At 48.3% G+C, this 24,647-nt stretch overlaps 2 protein-coding genes across 5 annotated transcripts in view; both read left to right on the plus strand.

Annotated features, from left to right (window-relative positions):
• Nucleotides 1-24,647, plus strand: part of FBXO17 (F-box protein 17) — a 99,366-nt gene that overhangs the window by 23,716 nt on the left and 51,003 nt on the right. The window lies entirely within an intron of this gene.
• FBXO27 (F-box protein 27) overlaps nt 9,817-24,647 on the plus strand; it is a 35,888-nt gene continuing 21,057 nt past the window's right edge. Inside the window, exons 1-6 of one of the 4 annotated variants that reach the window (XM_059382494.1) lie at nt 9,827-9,985; nt 10,208-10,595; nt 10,736-10,847; nt 10,931-11,026; nt 15,315-15,450; nt 15,850-16,008. In XM_059382494.1, coding sequence (XP_059238477.1) covers nt 10,244-10,595; nt 10,736-10,847; nt 10,931-11,026; nt 15,315-15,450; nt 15,850-15,996 — 843 coding nt within the window. In that variant the 5' untranslated portion in view covers nt 9,827-9,985; nt 10,208-10,243 and the 3' untranslated portion in view covers nt 15,997-16,008. The other 3 variants (XM_059382495.1, XM_059382496.1, XM_059382497.1) reach the window with 3 other exon arrangements.

Below are 24,647 nucleotides of genomic sequence, written 5' to 3' on the forward strand. Positions count from 1 at the left end.
TGGTTCTTCATCCATATCCTTTATCGTCTCCTTTAAGTAACCAGGAGGTCTAAGTGTTTCGCTGAGTTCTAGGAGCTGCTCTATCATATTAACGGACGATACAGATTATTTAATACTCGGGTTGTATTCTGGTCTAAACAGTGAAGGGGTTCAGGACAGGTCCCCCAGAATGTGGTCCCCTTTTGACCTGTGGATTATTTTTAGCTGAAGGCACTTGGGACCCTGTGAGCTCAAGAGAAACTTTGGCCCCTGCTTTAACCACACAGAAGAATCCCAATCAGGGGCCTTTCCCAGAATAATGCTTATTAACAGAGACAAATTTCATCTGAGGGACCCATCTGTAGGGTCAGGCAAACTTCTAATTATCAAACCCATGGAGTACATTGTTTTCCTCTGAAGCGCAGACCCTACCCCCCGCTCCTTACTTCAGAAGGACACACGGACCTCACTTTGCCCGAGTGTCTTTGGAATTTCCACGTCTACGTGGATTCCCCGTTTGTGCGCCTATTAAATTTGATTTTGTCCTGCGAGGCTCTCTCATGTCAGTTTGCTTCTTAGTCCAGCCAGAAAATGACCTTTAAGGGGCCAGAAACTCTTGCTCCCGGACAGCAGGCTATTGTCTGGGAATTAAGTTTAGTAAATATTGAGTAAATTGTATTTTGTGGAAGGATTTATTTAGTAAATTTGGTTTTACAATAAGGCTCTGTCCCTTCAGAGAGGACTTCTCTCCTTTCTCTGTTACCTATGAAGATCTTTTTACTCGACCACAGAAACTGTTTTTCATGGCCTGTACCTCCTGCTGCCCCCTAAAAAGACATGAGGCTTTCGAAGGCCAGGGGCTACCCAGACCCCAAGCCTGTCACAGCCTGGGCCCTTCCAGGCGATGGGCAACGAGATGCTCCCCGACTGTGTTAAGCGGTGTGCCGCGGACCTGAGTCCCCCCTTTGTGTTTTGCTTATTCTTACTGGTCCTGGTATGCAGAAGGCACGGTCAAGGTTAACAGGCATGATGGCCTAAAGAGCCTAAGGAAGACCAGGTGCGAAGGTGTGTTCTACATTCCTGCTATGAAATTCCAAACAGGATCGTTCAATAGGGCCAGAAAAACTCTCACTCGCGTTTCCCTGCATTGGCCGGGTAGGTATTGCCTTTGGGGTCTGTGTCAACCAGTAAAACCTTTGCGAGAGGGACCGGAAGCAGGTGTTCACCGCAGCACAAAGGATGCAACAATGTCATGAGCCAGAGTGTCACCGGAGTTAAGCAAACTGCATTAGAGATGAGCAGAGACAAGAAGATTGAGTAATAGAAGATTGTTCCCTCTCTTGCGCGATGAAGGCTATTAGATTAGCCAGCAATGACACACCTGGCCTTGAAGGGCATCAAGAGACAGAACTTGGACCCTCATGGGCACAGGCTGAGCAGTAAGAAGAGGCACAAGTACTTCTGTGCCCATTATTCTAAGTCTTTTTTTTTTTTTATTTTATTTATTTATTTATTTTTAAGATTTTATTTATTTATTTGACAGAGAGAGATCACAAGTAGGCAGAGAGGCAGACAGAGAGAGAAGGAAGCAGGCTCCCTGTTGAGAAGAGAGCCCGATCCAGGGCTCCATCCCAGGACTCTGGGATCACAACCTGAGCCAAAGGCAGAGGCTTCAACCCACTGAGCCACCCAGGTGCCCCCATTATTCTAAGTCTTGGGTGGTACCTCGCCAAACCTCACCTGGGGCCGTGAATTTGGTGACCACATTTCTGATCATTTCTGTAGACAGGGACTCCACAAACACATGCTTGCCTGGGAAACCGATGCATCCTCGGTGTGGCCCTTGTGCCCCACACCCATTCTCAGGCAAATCTTGTCCGTTCCATTTCCAGAGCTATCCAGAAGCATCCACTTCTCCCTGCTCCCATGCCTGGGCCCCAGTCCAGTCTAATTGCCTCTCCTGACACTTTTTTAAAAAAATATTTTATTTATTTATTTGACACAGAGAGAGAGATCACAAGTAGGCAGAGAGGCAGGCATAGAGAGAGGAGGAAGCAGGCTCCCTGCCGAGCAGAGAGCCCGATGTGGGGCTCGATCCCAGGACCCTGAGATCATGACCCAAGCCGAAGGCAGAGGCTTAACCCACTGAGCCACCCAGGCGCCCCTCTCCTGACACTTTTTTCATGGCACCATCCTGCCTCCCATGCCACCTATAGCCTCTTGTTCCCACAAGCAGCAGAGGGCACCTGTGAACACCTAAGTCAGGTCACATCTCCCCTGCTTAGAGCTCTCTGTGTCTCCATCTTACCAGGGGAAAAGACAAAACGCCCAAAGCCTGCCCCATCACCTCTCTGGGGGCATTTTTCAACCATTCTCCCCTTTCCTGCCTGGGCTCCAGCCACATAGGCCTTCTTATTCCCTGGTCTTGCCACAGGGCCTTTGCACTTGCCATTCTCCCTTCCAGGAGTACTCCTTCCCCCAGACACGGATATGATCTAATCCCTTATCCCCTTCACATCTCAGTTCAAGGGTCAACTTCTTTGTGAGAGCCCCTGCCTGAAACTTCAACCTCATTCCCCTCCTCTTTTTTTTTTCTTTTCCCATAGTACTTACCACCTCCTATATACTTTATTTTCATCTTTATTTATTCGCTTTCAGATCCAAGAGGGTAAATGCTCTGCCTGTTGCATTTGCTCCTGTGTTCCCCAGCACCTAGCCAGGAAAACAGTCTGTGCTCAATAGATGCTTGTAGAATTTGTGAATTAACTATGGTATTTCCTCATCGGTTCACAGTTCATTTTAACTAGTTCTGCATGGGACAGAGGAGTATATGTCAGAGATGGAAGCTTGGTCTCTTCCTGAATTAAATGTGGGCTATTGCTTTTACTTCTGACAGAAGACAGATGACTTGCCTAGCTCGGGAGAAGCAGTGCTGGGTCTGTCTGCCTCCAGATCTGGTGGAGGGAATTGGTGTTAGTGTGGACGCCATGGGTCTGGGGAGGTGGTTCTCTTGTGGGGATTCTATCCCTGGTGTATGGATGGTAAGGTCAGGGGCTGCCAGGATTTCCCTGGGATGATGTTTGAACCAACATCCCACCTGCTGTGCGGGGGCATCTGGTCAGGACGGGTACTGGATGAAGGAGTGAGGCTCAGCAAGGGGCTCGTGCTCCGGGCTCAGGTGGAGGCAGGTTCCATGAATCTGTGAACTTGGCATAGAGCCTAGAGGGATCCTAAAGCCAAGACTTGCGGGTTTCAAATGCTAGCTTTGACAACCCAAATCCTCCTCTGTGTGCCTTCCCCCTTCTCCAATCCCAACCCGCCTCTCCCGATCACATCTCCTTCTACATGTCTGTCACAAGGATTATACATATAGCATTATGTAATTTTAAGTTCTGTGTATGGTAGATTGTGCTCACCAGCCTCCAAGGTCATGTGTACCCCGAGGACGTGCTTTTGAATTTGTCCATGAGGCAATGTGGAGAATCTTTGTTCTTTTGTGTGTCGTTAGGTAACTTGTACTTAATGCCCTTTAATAAAGTTTTATATACTTCTGCACAAAGCATTGTGTTTCTTTTGTTGGATTCATTTGGAGCCACCTCGAGGTTTTCATTGCTTTTGTAAATGGAATCTTAATATTTTTAAATGTAAAAATTTTTTTTAAAAATATTTTTAAAAATTTATTTGACAGACAGAGATCACAAGTAGGCAGAGAGAGAGAGAGAGAGAGGGGAGAAGTAGGCTCCCCACTGAGCAGAGAGCCCCATGCAGGGCTCCATCCCAGGACCCTGAGATCATGACCGGAGCTGAAGGCAGAGGCTTTTAACCCACTGAGCCACCCAGGTGCCCCTAAAAATATATATATATATTTTAAAGATTTTATTTATTTATTTGACAGAGAGAGATCACAAGTAGACAGAGAGGCAGGTAGAGAGAGAAAAGAGGAGGAAGCAGGCTCCCTGCTGAGCAGAGAGCCCGATATGATACGGGACTCAATCCCAGGACCCTGAGATCATGACCTGAGCCAAGGCAGCGGCTTAACCCACCGAGCCATCCAGGCACCCTAAAAAATATTTTTAAATGTAAAAAACTCTAAAAACTCTGTAAAATGTCAAATTTGCCATCTTTTTAAAAATTTTTATTTTATTTGAGAAAGAGAACTTAAAAAGCGAGAGAGAGAGCAGGAACAGGGGACAGAGGGAGAAGCAGGCTCTCCACTGAATAGGGAGCCCAATGCGGGGCTTGATCCCAGGATCCCAAGATCATGACCTGAGCTGAAGGCAGGTGCTTAACGGACTGAGCCACCTGGGTACCTGTGAAATTTACCATCTATCCCGTTTCCAGTATACAGTTCCTTGATGTCAAGTGCATTTACATTGTTGTGCAACTAACCTCCAGAACTCTTTTAAGGCTGAAACTCTGTACCCATTAATAACTCCCCATTCCCCCCCAGCCCCCGACCCCCAGCGCTCACCATTCTACTAGATACTAGGTACCTCATAAGAGCGGAATCCTACAATTTTTGTCTTTGTTCTAGTACACATTCCGTTCTAGTAGGTACTATCAATTTTCCGACATGGTAGCCCCCCCACGCCCGTCTCCATAGGCCGCCATAGGCCGCCATAGTCCATTGCTCCACATTCCCACACTGGTTTTCCATTTTCATCATTCTAGTGGGTGTTACTGGTTTTAACTTGTTTTTCCCTGATGGTTGAGGTTAGTGCAATTTGTGGTCCATCTTTTTTAAAATCTATACTTCCACCCAGCCCCCCTTCCAAAGGAATTATCTTATTTCGGATTTTTTTTTTTTTTAAAGATTTTATTTATTTATTTGACAGAGAGAAATCACAAATACACTGAGAGGCAGGCAGAGAGAGAAGGAAGCAGGCTCCCTGCTGAGCAGAGAGCCCGATGCGGGACTCGATACCAGGACCCTGAGATCATGACCTGAGCCGAAGGCAGCAGCTTAACCCACTGAGCCACCCAGGTGCCCCTTATTTCGGATTTTTTGAGATTTGTTTTCCCAGTAATCTCTACACCCAACGTGGGGCTCAAATTCATAACCCCAAGACCAAGGGTCACAAACACTACAGACTAAGTCAACCAGGCGACCCCACTGGATTATTAAAGCACTCCGGACATCTAGCATTACCTCCAAAAATACTTGCAGGATGGATCTCTAAAAGATAAGGTTCTCTTCCCCTCTCTCCCCTTGTTAGCAAAACCACAATACCCTGGGCTGCAGATGGGGAAAGGGGCCGATTCCTTACCCTCCCCCCTCCCTTCACCCCCCCCCCCCAACACACGCACACACACGCATGCGCGCGCTGACACCCCTGGCTTGCCTGACCCTTTTTTGGTCAAAAGCTGCTAGGTGTGTTGCCGCTTCCCCTTTGCAACGAGAGAAGAATTAGGCACAAACAAGTCAGCTGCAAGAGACTGGGAGCAGGGGGAGCCTGGGTGGCTCAGTGGGTTAAGCCGCTGCCTTCGGCTCAGGTCATGATCTCAGGGTCCTGGGATCGAGTCCCGCATCGGGCTCTCTGCTCAGCAGGGAGCCTGCTTCCTCCTCTCTCTCTCTGCCTGCCTCTCTGCCTACTTGTGATCTCTCTCTGTCGGATAAATAAATAAAATCTTAAAAAAAAAAAAAAAAAGAGACTGGGAGCAGGGAACAACAGTTGAAAAGGACTGCTGCCACGAGTTAACTCCACAGTCTCACTTTTATTGGATAGAAAACAATAGCCAACAGAAGGATGGATGAAGGTCACACGTTAGTCACGTCTTGCAGACAAGCAAGGAGGAGGGTAAGGTTTATAGTTAACCAAGCACATTCAAAGGACTCCTCTAACTAACAACGAACACTTCTGGGAAGAGAAAGGAGCGACAACGAAAAAGGGAAGCAGCCGGTTTTCGTTCCACCCTGAGCTGACAGGGCGTTCCTGGGTGCTCTGCTTCCCTGAAGCAGGCCGCGTCCGCCCTGGGTGGGCCAGGCATCCCCAGCTGCCCAGCTTCTGTGAAGGGGGGCGTTCCGCCCTGAGCGAGCCGGGCATCCCCAGCTGCCCAGCTTCATGGTCGTCGTACATTGTCCTTCTCCCCAAAGACCTGTTGTCAGTATATGTATTTCTTAAGGCCATATCTAAATGTGCTTGACAACTCGTAAAATCCTCCAGGGGTTACAATTTAAGTAACAAATTGTTCCTAGGGGCTGCAGCAGTGTGTCTTTTGATTCTTTAAAGCCTCTTATTTTGTTGGTGTGTTTAACCTTGGAAACTGGCCCTGGTCCAACTTTTCTTAAGGTCTTGATTATATCCAAGTATGGCTTCAGTTGGGGGAATTACTTCTTGTGAGGAGAGAAGGTTTGTGGGTTGTGTGGCTCTTTTGTTCATTAGTGGATGAGCGGTTGACCCCCAAGAATGCTGGGTTGTGGGGAGAGCCTGGAGGGTTTTACACTGACACCCCGGCTTCTCCCCTGTCCTAGGGAAAATAGACATTCGAGGAAGGGCTACATCATACTTCAAGAAAGGACTGGCTTTTATTCCTAACCGCCTCTGGGAGTTGGCCTCTGTCTAGATACCTCCCCAACCATCTGAGAGCAAGGTTTACTAGTTAACCTGCTCCCTCCAACCTTCCCTCCATACAAAGGGCCTATTTGCTGTCAAGTTTCTTTTCCTGGGATCAAAACACACCCAGTAGCCTCTGGACGGAAGAGGCGGGGGCATGGAAACCAAGCTGGTGACCTTCAGATGCCCTTGGAATTAATCGCACAGCCTACCTCCCAAGACCTCAATGTTCCAGAGTTTCTACCTCTGTAAACTGGCTGGGCAGTTGTTCCCCGCAGCCTCCCAAACACACCTCCAGTGGAGAGAAGCACCAGTATCCCCCCTCCACACACACACAGGGGACCCCTTCCCACCCTATCTCCATCAGAGCCAACTCACTGATTTTTTTTAAAAGTGAGTTGCTTTTCTTTTTTCTTTTTTTAAAAGATTTTATTTATTTATTCGACAGAGAGAGAGATCACAAGTAGGTAGAGCAGCAGGCAGGGAGAGAGGGGGAAGCAGGCTCCCCACTGAGCAGTGAGCCCAGGATCCTGAGATCATGACGGGAGCCGAAGGCAGAGGCTTAACCCACTGTGCCATCCAGGCGCCCTGCCAACTCCCTGATTTATGGCAAATAATTTCTCATGCCGCCTTTATGCTTTTGAAATGAAATACTTAGCTAATGAAACCTACCTCCACAGATAATTCTTAAAATGTTCATAAAATAACCCTAACTATCACATAAAGGTGAGATTAAAAGGAGAGACTTAATTTTCAAAATCCCCTGAGAACTTGTTATACCGACGGACCTGATGATTCAGTATCTGCATTTTTTTTTAATCTCCCTGGGGAGTTTGATGTAGCCCCAGGCTATTCCTCTCTTCCTGTGGGGTCCCTGGGGCACCCCATCAAACCCACAGCTGGCCCTGCAATACATGAAGAGATTTTCTGGTTTTGTGAATCAGAGAATAACCAGTCAAGTTCCCACCAAGCCAAGCGCAGTCCTCAGACTGACCCAGTATTGGCATCCCCTGGACAATTCCGTGTTAACCCAGTTTACATTGATATGCAGAATGGAACTGTGTTCCAGGCTCAGATCAACAGGCTTTCCTCCTCCTACATCAGAATTCACAGGACACCAATTATGAGAAGGAAGGAATCCAGGACAGTTCTCTGCTGAGTGGCATTGTCTTGTGCTGGCTCATCCCACTCCCGTGGCAGCAAAATGCCCCCATAACTTTCCCAAAGGGACCCTGGGGGGCTGGGTTCACCACCCCACTCCTTGGAGCCATTATTCTGTTCATCAGTGAACAGGCACTTCTTGAACCCGTTTATATTTGTTTGTTTTAATGATTCTATTTATTTATTTGATTGAGAGAGAGAGAGAGACAGAGAGAGCAGAGCAGGAGGGAGGGGCAGAGAGAGAGGCAGACTCCCCTCAGGGGCTCGGTCACAATCATGATCAAGATCACAGGACCCTGGGATCAAGACCCAACCCTAAGGCAAATAGATGCTTAATCAACTGAGCCACCCAGCCGCCCCCCCCCCTTGTTTTTTTAAGATTTTATTTTTAAGTAATCTCTACGCGCAAGGCGGGACTCAAACTCACAAACCCGAGGTCAAGAGTCTTGTGCTTCAGCAACCCAGCCAGCCAGGCACCCCATCTATTTTTCTTTTTCTCAGGTACAGCTTGAGCCCTCATTCCAAGAGTTCACAGAGATTGCCTCTGAGAAGAATTGAGAAATGGGAAGCAATCTGACTTGTCAGTGTTGCCTTCTTCTCCTACTTTAAGTTCTTAAGCTATTTTTTAACCTTAAAAAAAAACTTTTTGGGGGGCGCCTGGGTGGCTCAGTGGGTTAAACCTCTGCCTTTGGCTCAGGTCATGATCTCAGGGTCCTGGGCTCAAGCCCCGCATCGGGATCTCTGCTTGGCGGGGAGCCTGCTCTCTCTGCCTCCTTGTGATCTCTATCAAGTTAATTAATTAATGAAAAAATAGGTTTAAAAAACTTTTTTGAACTCATATACTGGGGTCATAACGAATTTTCATAACCTCATTATCAAAAAGATTTCTACAGCTGACCTATTACGTGAAAAAGTAATTTTCATTATAGAGGGAAGGGTGTAATGTCTAAGATTTGCTGTTTTCTGCGGGGAGCAAGTGGGTAGGAGCGGGGATGAAAACCGACTGGCCAGGAGGTAATCCCGGAGCTGGCTACTCCTTACACCGTTCCACTTTTGGACAGGTTTGAAAACGTCCAGAGTATATTGAAAACCTATGTGTTGAAAAGAAATAGGCCACTGTAACAGTCACTCTTTCAGAATTAAGGTCTCCCATCCAGACTGCTTGTGCCTATTCCCCTTCTTAGTCTCTTAGACTCTTCTTCCACAGCTTAATTACCTTCTAACACTATGTAATTTACATGTCATGTCTCCTGTTCATCAGGCCCATACCCATTGTCCTCTGGTTTAACGCTTTAATAATAAAACTGCTCCCTTCTTTCCTGTTTATGGAGAGGTTTTCCTGGGGCTGGCAGATTTTTATTTTTAATTTCCCCAACACGCTGTAATTTGCTTATTATGTCTTCTGTTCATCATCTAAGTTCCGCACCGACATGGATCCACGTCTGGTTTTATTTGCTGATATTTATAATTACATGTGTGGCTTACATTTTGTTTTCACTGGATACAGTTAGTAGAGAGGCAGCCAGGCTGGGTTCAAATCCCAGCTCTGTCACCTACTAGCTGTGTGACCCTGGGCAGTCACTTGGCCGCTGCTGGCCTCCGTTTTCTCATCTGTGAAGGGGGCACATAGCGGTACCCGCCTCAATGGGTTGCCATCCTCACCGGTAGGAAGAAGCTCTGTAAACGGAGATCAGTGTTATTTCTGGTTAGAGCACTTGTTTTTGGAGTCAAGCAGATACGCATTTGGCGCCTACCCCAACTGTTTTCTCCTGTGAAATGGGGTTAATGTTGCCCCATCATAAAGGTGATGGGGATTTTTTGAAGGACTGGACGGGTCTGAGGCCTCCCGCCCGGATACCTGACCAAAATAACTGCAGTCGAAGCGATACGAGGCCTCCCGCCCAGATGCCTGACCAAAATAACGGCAGTCGTTCCTCGCCCGGCGTCTCGCGGGCGGGTGTAGACCGACCCCGGATCCCGGCGGCCCCGCCCCTCCGCGGTCTGCGCGGTCAGGCGCGGTTTGATAGTCCTCCCCCCTCTCCCGGGACTTCTGGCGAGTACACGGAAGGGGCAGGACGGCTGGCTGGGGCCGGGGCGGGGGGGGGGGGGTGGCCGCTGGGCGATCCGAGGGATGAGAGCGCGGACACTCGCGGACCAGAGGATGGGGTGAGGGGTGGGAATGCGGGCTGTTAAAATGGGAGGGGCTGGCACGTAAAAGGATGGAGGAGGGGAGGAGGACGCCGGGGGACAGGAGAGCGTCTGCGGGCGAGGAGCCCTGGCTCTGAGCCAAGGTAGGACTGCGGGGCCGGGCCGCCCCGGCGGGAGCGCGCAGCACCGGGCGCACCCGGCTGGCTGGATCCACTGCTGGGAAGGACCGGTTGGGAGGCTGGGGATTTGGGCCCCGGGGCCGGAGCCGGGGCGTGGCGTGGCGGGGCCGGGGCGGGGCCGGCGGCAGCTGCGCGCGCGCCGCGGAGGCTGCGGGCCCTTGCCTCCTTGACCTTACTCTCCCGCAGTCACCGCCGGGCCTGGCGCGGGCTGGGCGGGGGACCATGGGCGCCTCGGCCTCCCGGGGCCGGCCCGCCCGGGTCCCCGCGCCGGAGCCCGAACCCGAGGAGGCGCTGGACCTGAGCCAACTGCCACCGGAGCTGCTCCTGGTGGTGCTGAGCCACGTGCCTCCGCGCACGCTGCTGGGGTGCTGCCGCCGAGTGTGCCGGGGCTGGCGCGCCCTGGTGGACGGCCAGGCCCTGTGGCTGCTCATCCTCGCCCGGGACCACGGCTCCCTGCTGCCGCTCGCCCGCAGCTGCCTGCCCCCTACCCGCGACGGCAGGCCCTGCCTCCTGGGCCGCTTCTGCGAGCGCCGCCCGATCGGACGCAACCTCATCCGCAACCCCTGCGGCCAGGGTGGGGAAGCGCGGGGCTGGGGGTCTGGCCGGCGGGGGAGGGGCGGGGACAGGGGCGGGTCTTCGTCGGAGTAGGTGGGAGGTGGCCGCCGGCGGGTGGGCCGGCGAGGAACTTGGGCGCAAGCCTCTTGTATTTAACAGAAGGCCTCCGGAAATGGATGGTGCAGCACGGTGGGGACGGCTGGGTGGTGGAGGTCAACAGGTCTACGGTGCCCGGCGCCCCCTCGCAGACCTGCTTCGTGTCTTCCTTCAGGTGAATGCCCCTACCCCGCAAGGGCCAGGCCCGTTGTGAGGAAGACCTGCCTGTTCTCATTGACCTTACTCCCTCCTTCCTAGCTGGTGTCGCAAAAAGCAGGTGTTGGACCTGGAGGAGGAGGGTTTGTGGCCAGAGCTGCTAGATAGTGGCAAGATTGAGATTTGTGTCTCTGATTGGTGAGTATGATGACAGAAACAGCCCTTTGCTCAGCACTGACCACAGACGCTGTGGCCGTTGCATGGGTGACTTCACCGGGGCCGCCTCTAACAGCCCCTTGCAGATAAAGAGGTGAAGCTCAGGGATGTGAATGACTTAACTACTGAACCCCTCTTTTCATCCCCAAATGGAGCTGGTTTGCAAGATGCCTGATTGGATCCCGTTACAGAGGACTTGGCCCAGCTCAGTCTTGTCTGGGCATGACATGCTCCTTGCTTTAGGAGGATGCAGAGTAGGGTAGTTAGCTAAATTGACATTCTGGAGCCTGACTTGCCAAGTCCCTGGTTCTGCAGCTTTGTGGCTTTGGGCAAGTCTCAGTGTGCCTCAGTTTCCCTATCTTTACAAGATAGCTTTACATGTCAAGCACATAGCCCGCGCTTCATAAGGGTGAACTACTTTAGTTGGGTTTTTTAGGATTTTGTTTTTTTGTTTTGTTTTCTGAGCCTCCATCCTCTGAGAATGTATATTTCAAGGTGTCAGATTTCCAGCAGTGGAGAGGTTCAGAAAGGGGAGGAGATTAGCTCTGATGGCACAGCAAGGAATTGGTGAGACCTGAAATTAGACTCAGACTCCTCTGCGGAGCATATGCTCTGTAAGTGATGGTCTTGAAAGGAGAGTTATGTGTACGGGAAGACTTTACATGGGATACATGACCCAGATCATTTCAAGGGAGGCAATGTCGGATCTTCTGCAGCTGTGTTCCCTGTTTCTAAAATTACCAGCTACACATCACATCTCTGGTGAGATGTATATGATTTATCCTTATCCAGTCCCTCTCTCAGAGTTCCCAGTCTTAGAGAAAAAACAAGCCCCTCACTATGGTGTGTGTCCCCCACCCCCCGATGTAAAGACTACGGGCGAGTTAGGCAAAGTTAACTGCTTGAAATTGCAGCCTTACCAAATTCACTTACACTTTGGTTTTTTGTTTTTTTTAAAGATTTTATTTATTTATTTGACAGATTAAGATCACAAGTAGGCAGAGAGGCAGGCAGAGAGGAGGAAGCAGGCTCCCTGCTGAGCAGAGATCCCGATGTGGGGCTGGATCCCTGGACCCTGGAATCATGACCTGAGCCAAAGGCTTTAACCGTCTGAGCCACCCAGGCGCCCTTTTGTTTTGTTTTTTAGTAGGGTCCATGCCCGACGTGGGGCCTGAACTCATGACTCTGAGATTAAGAGTCATATGTTCTTCTGACTGAGCCAGGCAGATGCCCCCAAGTTCCCTTTTTTTTTTTTTTTAAAGATTGATTTATTTATTTGAGAGAGGCTGGGGGCAGGGAGGAGAGACAGATAGATGGTGGGGGAGAGAGAATCCCAAGCAGACTCCCAGCTGAGCGCAGAGCGGGAGGTAGGGCTTAATAACCACAACCCTGCGATCATGTCCTGCCTGAAATCAGGAGTTGGATGCTTACCCAACTGAGCCACCCAGGTGTCCCCAGATTCTCTTAACTAAAGACTCTAACTTACCCACCCTCTGCAAATCCGTCTCATTAGACCATGTGTTATATAATAAAATTGTTTTTAATTTGTCAGTTATCAAACTACTGTAACATATTTGTGCTGTTTTGGCCAGAGGTGTGCCCTTTGATCGTAACAATCAGTGGTTCCCAAATGTGGCTGCATATTATACAGAATCATTTTTTTTTAAGATTTTATTTACTTGACAGAGATCACAAGCAGGCAGAGAGGCCGGCAGAGAGAGAGGAGGAAGCAGGCTCCTCGCTGAGCAGAGAGCCCGATGTGGGGCTCCATCCCAGGACTCAGATCATGACCTGAGCCGAAAGCAGTGGCTTAACCCATTGAGCCACCCCGGCACCCCTATACAGGATCATTTAAAACTCCCAATGCCCAGGTCACACCCCATCCCAGTTAAATCAGAGCACCTGCGGGAGAGAGCCGGGTCAGTATCTGAGAAGTTTAGAGCTGCAAAGTGAGAGGGCACAGTCCCCAAGACCATCCTCCCTTTGACATGAGCTTCAAGTTTGGGGAATTCAGAAAAACCACCCTCACCTTCTGTAATTCACTGGAAAGACGACTAGAACTCACTGGACTGTCATGTGAATGCAGTTTTGTTTTGTTTTATAATATGGGATTTAATTCTAATTAAATTCTTAATTTTAAATTAAATTCTTAATTCTAAGAAGTAGAATGGTGTGACGTCTCTGAAGGAAGAAACTAAATTTGTATTTTTTTTGCTTTTTGTTTTTTGGGTTTTTTTTTTTTAAGATTTTATTTACTTATTTGACAGACAGAGATCACAAGTAGGCAGAGAATCAGGCAGAGAGAGAGGAAGGGAAGCAGGCTCCCTGCTGAGCAGAGAGCTTGATGTGGGGCTCGATCCCAGGACCCTGAGATCATGACCTAAGCTGAAGGCAGAGGCTTCAACCCATGAGCTACCCCGGTGCCCCATGAATACGGTTTATTACAAGAAAAACGTAACAGATCAAAAATGAGCCCAGGGAAGAAGAGCTAGGGCAGCATGGAAGCACAGAACTTTTGTGGTTCGCCTGCCTTGAGGTCAGGATGCAATCCTGCCCCAGCAACCATGTGACAATATACACGGAATATCGCCGACCTGGGAAGTGCACCTGAGCTTCATTGCCCAGAGTTTCTGCTGGGGCTTCATCACCTGGTTAATTTCAGACTCCTGGTCAGTTGATACCACCTGACATAGCCTAAGCCACATTGTGGGGTCTTTCTGGAGTGGCCAGCCCCCACCGTGAGACTATCTGGGTGGATATGGCCAGCCCTCACTGGAATCCCGTTGGTAGGCTATCCAGCATGATGCAAGGTCCCCAGGAGAACAGAGAAACTAACAGCAGCCATAACATTCCCAGGGTCCAGAGAGAACCTTCCATAACCTCTAGACAAGGCGAAAAAAAAAAATTTTTTTTTTAAGATAGAGAATATCTCAATCTTTTTTTTTTTTTAAGTTTTTATTTATTCATTTGAGAGAGAGAGTGAGAGAGAGAGAGAGAGAGCATGAGGAGAGAGGTCAGTGGGGGAAGCAGACTCCCTGTCTAGCAGGGAGCCCGATGTGGGACTCGATCCCGGGACTACAGAAACATGACCTGAGCCGAAGGCAGTCGCTTAACCAACTGAACCACCCAGGCACCATAAATTCTTTGCTATACAATATCTTTTCAACATTCCAGATGATTCTAACCTGCAGCCAAGTCTGGGAGCCATTACTGGGTAATAACTCAATCCCAATGGGAAAATGTTAACACTTAGATCTTTATGATCACAGGAAAAAATTTTAATTTCTATTCATATAGGAATATTTTGGTATGTGGTTGGCAGAGCGCAGTATTGGAGGGGCAGTCTTGACCAGTCAGAAGAAATTAAGAATGTGTCGCTATTACATGAGGACAGAATTGTGTGGGAGAGGTAGAGCAGGCATCTAATTCTAAGAAGTAGAATGATGTGATGTCTCTGAAGGAAGAAACTGAATTTGTGTATTTGTTTTGTTTTGAAGATTTTATTTATTTATTTGACAGACAGAGATCACAAGTAGGCAGAGAGGCAGGCAGAGAAGAGGAAGCAGGCTCCCTGCTGAGCAGAGAGCCCAATTCGGGGCTCAATCCCAGAACCCTGGGATCATGATCTGAGCTGAAGGCAGAGGCTTTAATTTACTGAGCCACCCAGGCGCCCCTGAATTTGTGTATTTTTATAGCACATTACCCTTGAGTTAAACTTTTAACTCCTTAAAAGTTTAAAAGTTCAAGTTTTGTACATCAGAATTGCACATTTTTTTTTATTTTTTAGAGATTTTATTTTTAAATAATCTCTCTATCCCACACGGGGCTCAAACTCAAAATCCTGAGATTGAGTCACCTGTTCCACCAACTGAGCTGGCCAGGTGCCCCTCCTGTGGTCCTTTTCAATGACTGCTATGAAAGTTTTATTTTATTTTATTTTATTTTATTTTATTTTTTAAGATTTTATTTATTTGACACACAGAGAAATCACAAGTAGGCAGAGAGGCGGGCAGAGAGAGGGGAAAGCAGGCTCCTTCTAAGCAGAGAGCCCAATGCAGGACTCGATCCCAGGACCCTGGGTTCATGACCTGAGCCAAAGGCAGAGGCTTAACACACTGAGCCACCCAGGTGCCCCTGAAAGTTGTATTTTAAAATGTCAGCAGGGGCTGGATTTGCATACATGGGAAGGCCATTCTGGGGGAGAGGCAGGCAGACACCCAAAGAGATGAGGTGGGCACGTCCAGCCTTCAAGGCCTCCCTCCTCCCACAGGTGGGGAGCCCGACACGACAGTGGCTGTATGTACCGACTCCTTGTCCAACTTCTAGATGCCAACCAGACTGTGCTGGATAAATTCTCCGCTATGCCCGTTCCCATCCAACAGTGGAACAACAATGTCTGCTTTCAGGTGAGTCTCCGGCAGGGACCCGGGGGAGGTGATTGGCCTGGGGAGGTTATCTGTTATTTCTTGGGGTTTCTGTAAGGACGACGCCACTGGGGATGCTTCTGGTTCCCGGCTCTTGGGTAGTTGCTTCCGGACAATGGCTGGCTGGAGCCGAAGGCCTGGTGTGTGTGTGTGTGTGTGTGTGTGTGTGCGCGCGTGCACGTGTGTATGTGTACATCCTGCAGCTGGTGGCTTCATTTAATCCCAGAGCTCCCATGTGGGGTCTCTCTATGAGGGCTGGCCTGGATTTCCTCATGGCATGGCCACCTCAGGGCAGACAGACTCCATTTACTGGTGGCTCAGGATTCCACCAAGAAGGTTCCAGAGAAGCCAACAGAAGCTGCATTGCCTTTTCTGACTTAGTTTTCAAGTCACTTGGTGGTTACGAACAAAACCCGCCCACTCAGACTCCAGGGGACAGGAAATTGGATGAGGAACCATGCGATTCCACTGAGCCAGAAGGCCCCAGGCTCAGCTTTCGAGAAGGCAGCTGTGGCACGACATGCCTGATCTCTATTCTACCTACAGGTCACCCACGTGTTCTCCAACATCAAGATGGGTGTCCGCTTTGTGTCTTTCGAACACTGGGGCCAGGACACACAGTTCTGGGCTGGTCACTATGGAGCCCGTGTGACCAACTCCAGTGTGGTCGTCCGGGCCCAGCTGTCTTAGTGGAGGGGCTGTCCTTGCACAACAACCTGAGTGGTGCCTTCCAGAACTGGGAACCATTGGCCAAGACTTCTCATTAACCAAGGACGTGTACCTCCCTGGCATCCTGGGTACTCCCGGAGGGTTCTGCCAGGACCCCTCTTGAGGTTCTAGAAATTACTAGAAGGAAGTTCTTTCTTCAGAGCTTCCTGCTGCTATTACAGGGCAGTCCTCTACCCGGAGGCCCTCTGATTCAGCCCCAGTCCCCTCTGCCCTGTCTCCTCTCCTTTCTGCTGTCAGGGGGCTTTATCTGACCCTTTAGAGAAGGCCACTGATCTCAAGTAGACTCTCATCCTTAACGGCTGGGAAAATTCCAGCCACCTTGGGTGGCAAACTTAACCTCCCTCAGCTTCACGGCTGGGACCAGGTCTCGCAGCTGAAAGTCAGCTAGCTCAAAAAACGTGTGGAGATCCTTAAGGACCCCTGTGATTGTATGTTGTATAATATTATATTTTATTTTGAAATTTTCTGCAAACATCAAGAGAATAATATATCCACAACAGCTATGTGCCGATCGTACGTAATAAATTTATTATTTTGCCAAAAGTGCCTCAGATCTTTGAAATAGGAAATATAACCTTATTGTCTTGTTTACTACTTGGCTTGAAAGCAACAAATTGTCCCGGTGGATGAGGGGAAGCTACAGAAGAAACTCCCAATAGAAAGGGTTTTAGTAGAAAGAATGAAGAATGCGAACAGTATCATTTCCCAAGCCTTAAAGAAACCATCAGTTCAGACAAAGATTATCAGACAGTGGGTGTGTGTACACCACATTAGTGACTTTTTTTTTTAAGATTTTATTGTTTATTAGAGAAATAAGAGACACAGCATGAACGGAGGGAAGGGGGCAGAGAGAGAAACAGACTCCTTACCTAGCAGGGAGCCTGACATGGGGCTCGATCCCAGGATCCTGGGATCATGACCTGAGCTGAAGGCAGGTGCTTAACTGAGTGAGCCACCCAGGTGCCCCATCATTTGTGGCTTTCTAGATGGGAGCCAGGATCAGGCTATCCTCACGCCAGTCCAGGGTCATGGCTAACTCATGGCTGGTGGGTCAGTGAGATGTTCTAGGTCATCTTTGCTTTTCTTTTTTAAAAGATTTTTAAAGTAATCTTTACTCCCCGTGTGGGGCTTGAACTCACAACCCTGAGACCCAAGAGTCACACGCTCTACCAATGGAACCAGCCTAATGCCCCTGACATGTGCCCTTGCTTTGCTGTATTCCAGGATGAACTGCTCATCGAAGGGGTCAGGCCTTTGGCCTCTTTCTTGCAGTACAAGGGAAACACGGGCAGAGAAGCAGCCAGACACACCCAGAGGTGGCATGTTTTGCCAGGTTCCTAAAAAAGGAGTTGTGACAGGTTGAAACAGAAGAGTCATGACCAGATGGAGTATGCGGGGCTCTTGTGGGTACTGGTTTGGACAGTTCAGCTCTAGATGGCATTTTTGGGTCAACTGGGGGAATTTGGATATGAGGAATATGGGAAACATCTAGGAAGGAAAAGGTGCAGACCACTGCCTTAAAAAAAATGCAGCTATGTAATTCGATTTTGGCATATTAAAGGTTTTTTTAAGTTAATTTATTTGGCAGACAGAGATCACAAGTAGGCAGAGAGGCAGGCAGAGAGAGGAGGAAGCAGGCTTCCCACAGAGCAGAGCCCGATGCGGGGCTCGATCCCAGGACCCCGGGATCATGACCTGAGCCGAAGGCAGAGGCTTCAACCCACTGAGCCACCCAGGCGCCTCTCAATTTTGGCATATGTTATATGGGGTGTGTGTGTGTGTGCGCGCGCGCGCGCACGCCAAAGTTGATGATACCACTTTATGCATGCACATGTACATACGATTACTTATATCCTGGGTGACCTTCTGGATATGCGTGTGTATATAGATATGTATGTATTTATATTCAGAAGAAAAAGAATATTACCTGTAGGGGCACCTGGCGGCTCAGTCTGTAGAGATGTGACTCTTGATGTCAGGGTCATGAGTTCAAGCCCCAGGTTGGGTGTGGAGCTTACTTAAAATAATTAAAATATATATATATATATATATATATATATATATATATATATATTAGATACAGTGTTACAGGGCTAGTGCAATGGTGATCTCTGGTTGTGGTGATTTTGTATTTATTTTGCTTATCTCGTTTTCTGGTGTGTATTGGTGTATAGAAGAGTTAGAAGACAAATACATAGTATCCTCCAGTGCAATTTCCCTCCTCTTCCAGAAAGAACCACATTTCAGAAGCATCTTTGGTGACGGGTTTTCACTTGTTTTATTTGGTTATGGAGAATTCGAAATACATAGAGAAGCAGAGAGACGAGTGTTCTAACCATGTTTCTATTCCCCAGCACCAGTCTTATCAACTTACGGCCCATCCTAAGCCCACATCCCCATTGATTCTCCCCTCTCCCATATTGTTTTTTTTTAATATGTTTTTATTTTGAAACAGTCTCAAACATAGCAGAGACTGTATGGGTATGGCACAAAGCTCTTCCCCCCCTGAAACATGTAGTACATTTCCAGCATCACTGCAAAATTCTTTCATGGGTATTTTCTACATCTGACGACATTTTCCTGCATAACTACAATATAACCACCCAAATCATGATGGTCATGTCAATTCAAACTGCCCCCAAAGGGCTAAGCTAGGTGGCCCTGCCTTATAAAGGCCTGTTGAAAAGGCCCTGGGTTGGCTCAGTCGACTAAGCATCTGACTCATTTTTTTTTTTTTTTTTTTTTTTATTTGACAGAGATCACAGGTAGGCAGAGAGGCAGGCAGAGAGAGGAAGGGAAGCAGCCTCCCTGCTGAGCAGAGAGCCCGCTGTGGGGCTCGATCCCAGGACCCTGGGGTCATGATCCAAGTGAAAGGCAGAGGCTTTAACCCACTGAGCCACCCAGGCGCCCCAAACATCTGACTCTTGATTTCGGCTCAGGTCATGACCTCAGGGTCATGAGATCGAGCACCACCCTGGGCGTGGAGCCTGTTGAAGAGTCTCTCTCTCCCCCCACCCCTTCCCACCTCTCTTAGAAAGAAAGGAAAAGAAAAAAGGAAGGGATAAAGGAAAGGAAAGGGAAAGAGGGAGGAAACAAAGAAGGAAGGAAGGGAGGGAAGAAGGAGAGAGAGAAAGAAAGGCCTGTTTGTTGGGGCACCTGAGTGGCTCAATTGGTTAAGCGTCTGCCTTCGGCTCAGGTCATGATCCCAGGGTCTGGGATTGAGCCCCGTGTCCTGCTCCCTGTTCAGTAGGGAACCTGCTTCTCCCTCTCCCTCTGCCTGCCACTCCCCCTGCTTGTGTTCTCTCCCTCTAACAAGTAAATTTTAAAAAACCAACAAAAAAGGCCTGTTTAGGGGTGGTTCAGTCATTAAGCGTCTGCCTTTAGCTCGGGTCATGATCCCAGGGTCCTGGGATCGAGCCCCATGTCGGGCTCCCTGCTTGGCAGGAAGTCTGCTTCTCCCTCTCCCCTGCCTTGTGTTCCCTCTCTCACTGTCTTTCTCTACCTGTCAAATAAATAATAAAATCTTGAGGGAAAAAAAAAAAAAGGCCTATTTGCAAGGTGGGCCCTTAGACGGCATCTGGGAACTCGAATTTTGGAAGTGTTCCCACCATTACCTAACTGATACGTGGCTCTTAGACTATTTGTGTGAACAGTATGGTTTGTGCTGAATACGTGCTGTCTTTTGGGGGTCTGGAGTTTGGGTACTAGCCAGGCAGAAAGAAGGTGTCTCTAGGACCAACTGCGTGAGTCTCTGATGAGCTTCCCTGGGCATCACACATCTGGGGCTCCACTTTTGTTGCTGGGTCAAGAGTGCATTTGGCAGGACCCCTCCGAGGAGGGGGAGGACCCAAGGAACCTGCATATAACCCTCCAGTGTCTGTATCTTTGTCCCTTATGACCCAGATGTGCATACAACCGCCCCCCTGTAGAAAATCCCAGGGGCGAGTACAACTACATCCTGAGTTTTATGAGTCCTTCAGCAAATATCTGAGCATGAGATACTCCTAGGATTATACACACACAAACCCACATAGTGGTGGCAGCGGTGGGACTTCTAGAAGGATCCTGATTCAAATATGGCCACAACATAATTTGGGGTAAAGGGAGAACCGTGAGGGATGACGAGACCCTGGTGCCTGGTGGCCACGGAGTTCCATTACCCATGGTCTGAAACAGCCCAGGTGCTGTCTGTTGGAAGAGGGAAAAGTTAGCTAGGGAATTAAAACAATAGGTCCAACCCTTGGGGACCTGGCTGACTTGGGCAGATGCCAGCTATAGTGAGGAAAATCCTTAAGCCTGGTGATGCCTTTGGTGTTTTCCACTTTCCTTCCAGGCAGGAGAGGGAAAGGCTCAAACATTCCCCCAAAAGTTAGGGGTCAAAGACAATAAACCTGAGTTTGTAGTGGAGTTTCTCCTCCCACCTTACGCCAGAAAGGGGCCGCATCCCCCAAAGATGGGCTTTAGTTGAACTAAAAAGTTTAAAGGTTTGCCTTGCTCTCCCCTCCAAGGGAGAAGACAGCTGGTTAAATCCATTCCCTGGGGGGATCAAAGCTTTAGATAAACCAGAGTTCTTTGAAAGATGGGGGGGGGACCCCATCTCTTCAGCAAGGAGACCACAGAACCCCCACCTAGTCTAGCTGGGATCTCTGAGCAGCCATCATGTTAGCCCTGTAGATGCCGAATTTACCTTTTTCTTCCCTTTCAAGTAGGCTATCCAGCATGGGACTTGAACTCACCATCCCGAGATTGAGAGCCGTGTGCTGTACCAACTGAGCCAGCCCGGTGCCCCAGTGCTAATTTTACTTCTAGGGATCTGAGTAAACTTGCAATGAGAGGGCCGGGGGGGGGGGGGCGGGGAAGGGAGAAATTCGTGGTACAACATTATCCAGCAATTATATCTAAAAGAAAAGGGAAGTTTGAAAAATGGCTTTGTATTTGGTGGCCATTTCATCAAGAAGTAGGATTAAAAAAACCAGTGATCGATGTATATGTATACATGAAATACACACACACACACACACACACACACACGTGTGTGTGTATCTTGGTTTGTTTTCTGTATATTACCACATGTTGAGAGCTTAAAAGACGTTTTTGGGACACCTGGGTGGCTCAATCAGTTAAGCATCTGGCTTAGGCTTAGGTCATGATACCAGGGATTTACCATGGAGTCCTGTGCATTGGGGAGTCTGCTTCTTCCTCTGCCCTTACCCCCAATTTGTGATAACTCTCTTTCTCTCTCAAAGAAATAAATTAAATAAAAATCTTAAAACAAAACAAAACTTTTGGCCAGGGAGGCACTGTGCCTTTTTTAGGTTGTTTTCTTTCCCTTAGTAATATGCAGTTTTGGAGGGTGCCTGGGTGGTTCAACGGGTTGGGCCTCTGCCTTCAGCTCAGGTCATGATCTCAGGGTCCTGGGATGGAGCCCTGCATCGGATTCTCTGCTCAGCAGGGAGTCTGCTCCTCCCCCCCCCCCGCCTGCCTCTCTGCCTACTTGTGATTTCTCACTCTGTCAAACAAATAAAATCTTTTTTTAAAAAATGTGCTTTTGGTTCACCCATGTCTTTTCTTGGCCTGATAGCTCATTTCTTTTTAGCCCTACATAATATTTCATTGTCTGGATGGACCACAGTTTACTTAACCAGGAGGTGAATCCTTGATTGATTGCTTCCAAGTTTAAGGAGTTATGAGTAAGGCCTCTATAAAACATCCGTGTGCAAGTTTTTGTGTGTGGACAGAAGTTTTCAACTCTTTGGGGTAAATGCCAAGAGGCTTGATAACAGGATTATAGGGTAAGAGCATGTTTAATTTTGTCAGAGATTACCTTCCAAAGTGGCTGGACCCTGATGTGCATTCCACCAGCAACAAATGGGAGTTCCTGTTCCTCCACACCCTAGTCAGCATGTGGCGTTGTCAGTGTTCTGGATTTGGGCTGTTCTTTTTTTTTTTTTTTTTTTTTAAGATTATATTCATTTATTTGACAGAGATCACAAGTAGGCAGAGAGGGAGGCAGAGAGAGAGAGAGGAGGAAGCAGGCTTCCTGCTGAGCAGAGAGCCTGATGAGGGGGCTCGATCCCAGGACCCTGAGAACATGACCTGAGCCGAAGTCAGAGGCTTTAACCCACTGAGCCACCCAGATGCCCCTCAATTTGGGATGTTCTGATAGGTGTGTAGTTGGAAGCCCTTTTTGCTCATGGGTCCTGTCCCCATGCTTTAATCAAACTACCTTTTTTGCACCAATAATAATAATAGGTGTGTATTAGTAGCCCATTGTTGCTTGAATTTGCATTTCCCCAATGACATATGATGTCAAGCATCTTAGATACTTATCTGCCATCTGTATATCTTCTCTTGTTCATTTTTGAATCAGATTGTTCATTTTTCTCATTGAGATTGAAGAATTCTGTATATATTTTGGATGGCAGTTGTTGATCAGAAATGTCTTTCACAAATATTTTCCCAGTCCGTGGCTTGGCTTCTCACTCTCCTGAAGGAGTATGTACCTTCCCTTTGAGCAGGGCCATCTAAGCTCTAAGACTGATAAGTAAAAAAGGACTTAGGAAAGCATTTCTCATCCTCTGGACTTGGAACCAGATCTTCCGGTTCTCCCACACAGCTATGCTGCTGCGGAAGAGAAGCCTCTGGCTTTTCTGGATTCGGGCATTTGCAGCTCCGAATTGCCCAGACCTGACTCTAAGCCAAAACTTGATATGGTCTGCGGGGGACTGTTTCGTTCACAGCACAAACTGCTCAGTGAACAGAGCTTCACTCTGGGACGTTGGCAGGTGTAAAACAGCCCTCTGTGGGACCCTGAACTGCGTGCGGTACGGACGCTGGCTGGACCACCTGGGTCACATAAGAATGCCCACAGGAAAAGGCTGCTTTCAGATGGAACCATCTAAAATCAAGCTACTGCTCAGCTCTCTATTTCTGATGTAGATCCTAACATCCAATGCAGTTCTATCTTGTGACTGCTGCCGAGAGCTGCAAGCTGGGGGAGGGCTCATCACAGGGACTGTGACCCCCTTTGGGCACTCCTAACACGTTGGACTCTGGATCAGTCTGGGTGGATGTTGCACAGCTGTTGCCTTGTATTCTGTTTTCCCAATTAGTGGCAGTTTACAACAAGGACTCATAGTCTGACTCTACTTCTGTGGTCTTTCCCCTGATATCTGCCCCTCAGGAAGGCTGCTTGATTACTAAATACCAGAGGTTCTTAGAACAAGCTTGATCTTCTCCAGGCTGCTTACTGGATAAATGATCAGGACAAAAGGGGTAGGGGCTATATAAAATGATTTGAAAATTGTTGAATATCCAGGTTTTCATCTTGACCAATTCCTGGATATGGTGTGTCTTTCTCTCTGTCACTCTCTTAAGATTTTATTTATTAATTTGACAGAGTGCAAGCAAAGAGAGCTGCAGGAAGAAGGAGGCAGAGGAGAGGGAAAAGCAGACCCCTTGCTGAGCAGGGAGCCCGATGTGGGGCTCGATCCCAGGACCTTGAGATCATGACCTGAGCCGAAGGCAGATGCTTAACCAACTGAGCCACCCAGGTGCCCCATGGTGTGTCTTTCTCATTAACTTCTATAAAAATGTTTTTCTCTTGAAAAAAAGCAGAGGAAACACTAGAGAATCCCTTACTGCAGTGATAGAAGAACTAAAATCTTGTCAGGTCCAAATTAAAAATGCTACAACCAAGATGCAAACCCAGATGGATGCCATAAAAACCTTTTTCTGTGAAAATGCTTTTTTTTTTTTTTTAAAGATTTTATTTATTTATTTCACAGAGAGAAATCACAAGTAGATGGAGAGGCAGGCAGAGAGAGAGGGAGGGAAGCAGGCTCCCCGCTGAGCAGAGAGCCCGATGTGGGACTCGATCCCAGGACTCTGAGATCATGACCTGAGCCGAAGGCAGCGGCTTAACCCACTGAGCCACCCAGGCGCCCTGTGAAAATGCTTTTGTCCCTTATTGCATCTAACCCTTCTGGATGAAAAGTTTGAATGAGAATTTAAAAATAATCACTTTTTGGCTTTTTGGCTAAGATCAAGTGTGGAGAATTTTTAAATAATTTGGAATTTGAAAGTGCGTGCGTGCACACACACACACACACACACACATACACACAAACTATTAGACCTAATGATTTAATAACTCAATTCAGGAAAGTTATAGGGTACAAGATCAATATAAAATTTCATTTGAGGGGCGCCTGGGTGGCTCAGTAGGTTAAAGCCTCTGCTTTCAGCTCAGGTCATGATCCCAAGGTCCTGGGATGGAGCCCCACATCGGGCTCTCTGCTCAGCAGGGAGCCTGCTTCCTCCTCTCTCTGACTGCCTCTCTGCCTACTTGTAATCTCTGTCTGTCAAATAAGTAAATAAAATCTTTTTTTTTTTTAAGATTGTATTTATTTATTTGACAGAGATCACAGTAGACAGAGAGGCAGGCAGAG

Source organism: Mustela nigripes, chromosome 17, assembly GCF_022355385.1.
Source record: "Mustela nigripes isolate SB6536 chromosome 17, MUSNIG.SB6536, whole genome shotgun sequence".
Lineage (NCBI taxonomy): Eukaryota > Metazoa > Chordata > Mammalia > Carnivora > Mustelidae > Mustela > Mustela nigripes.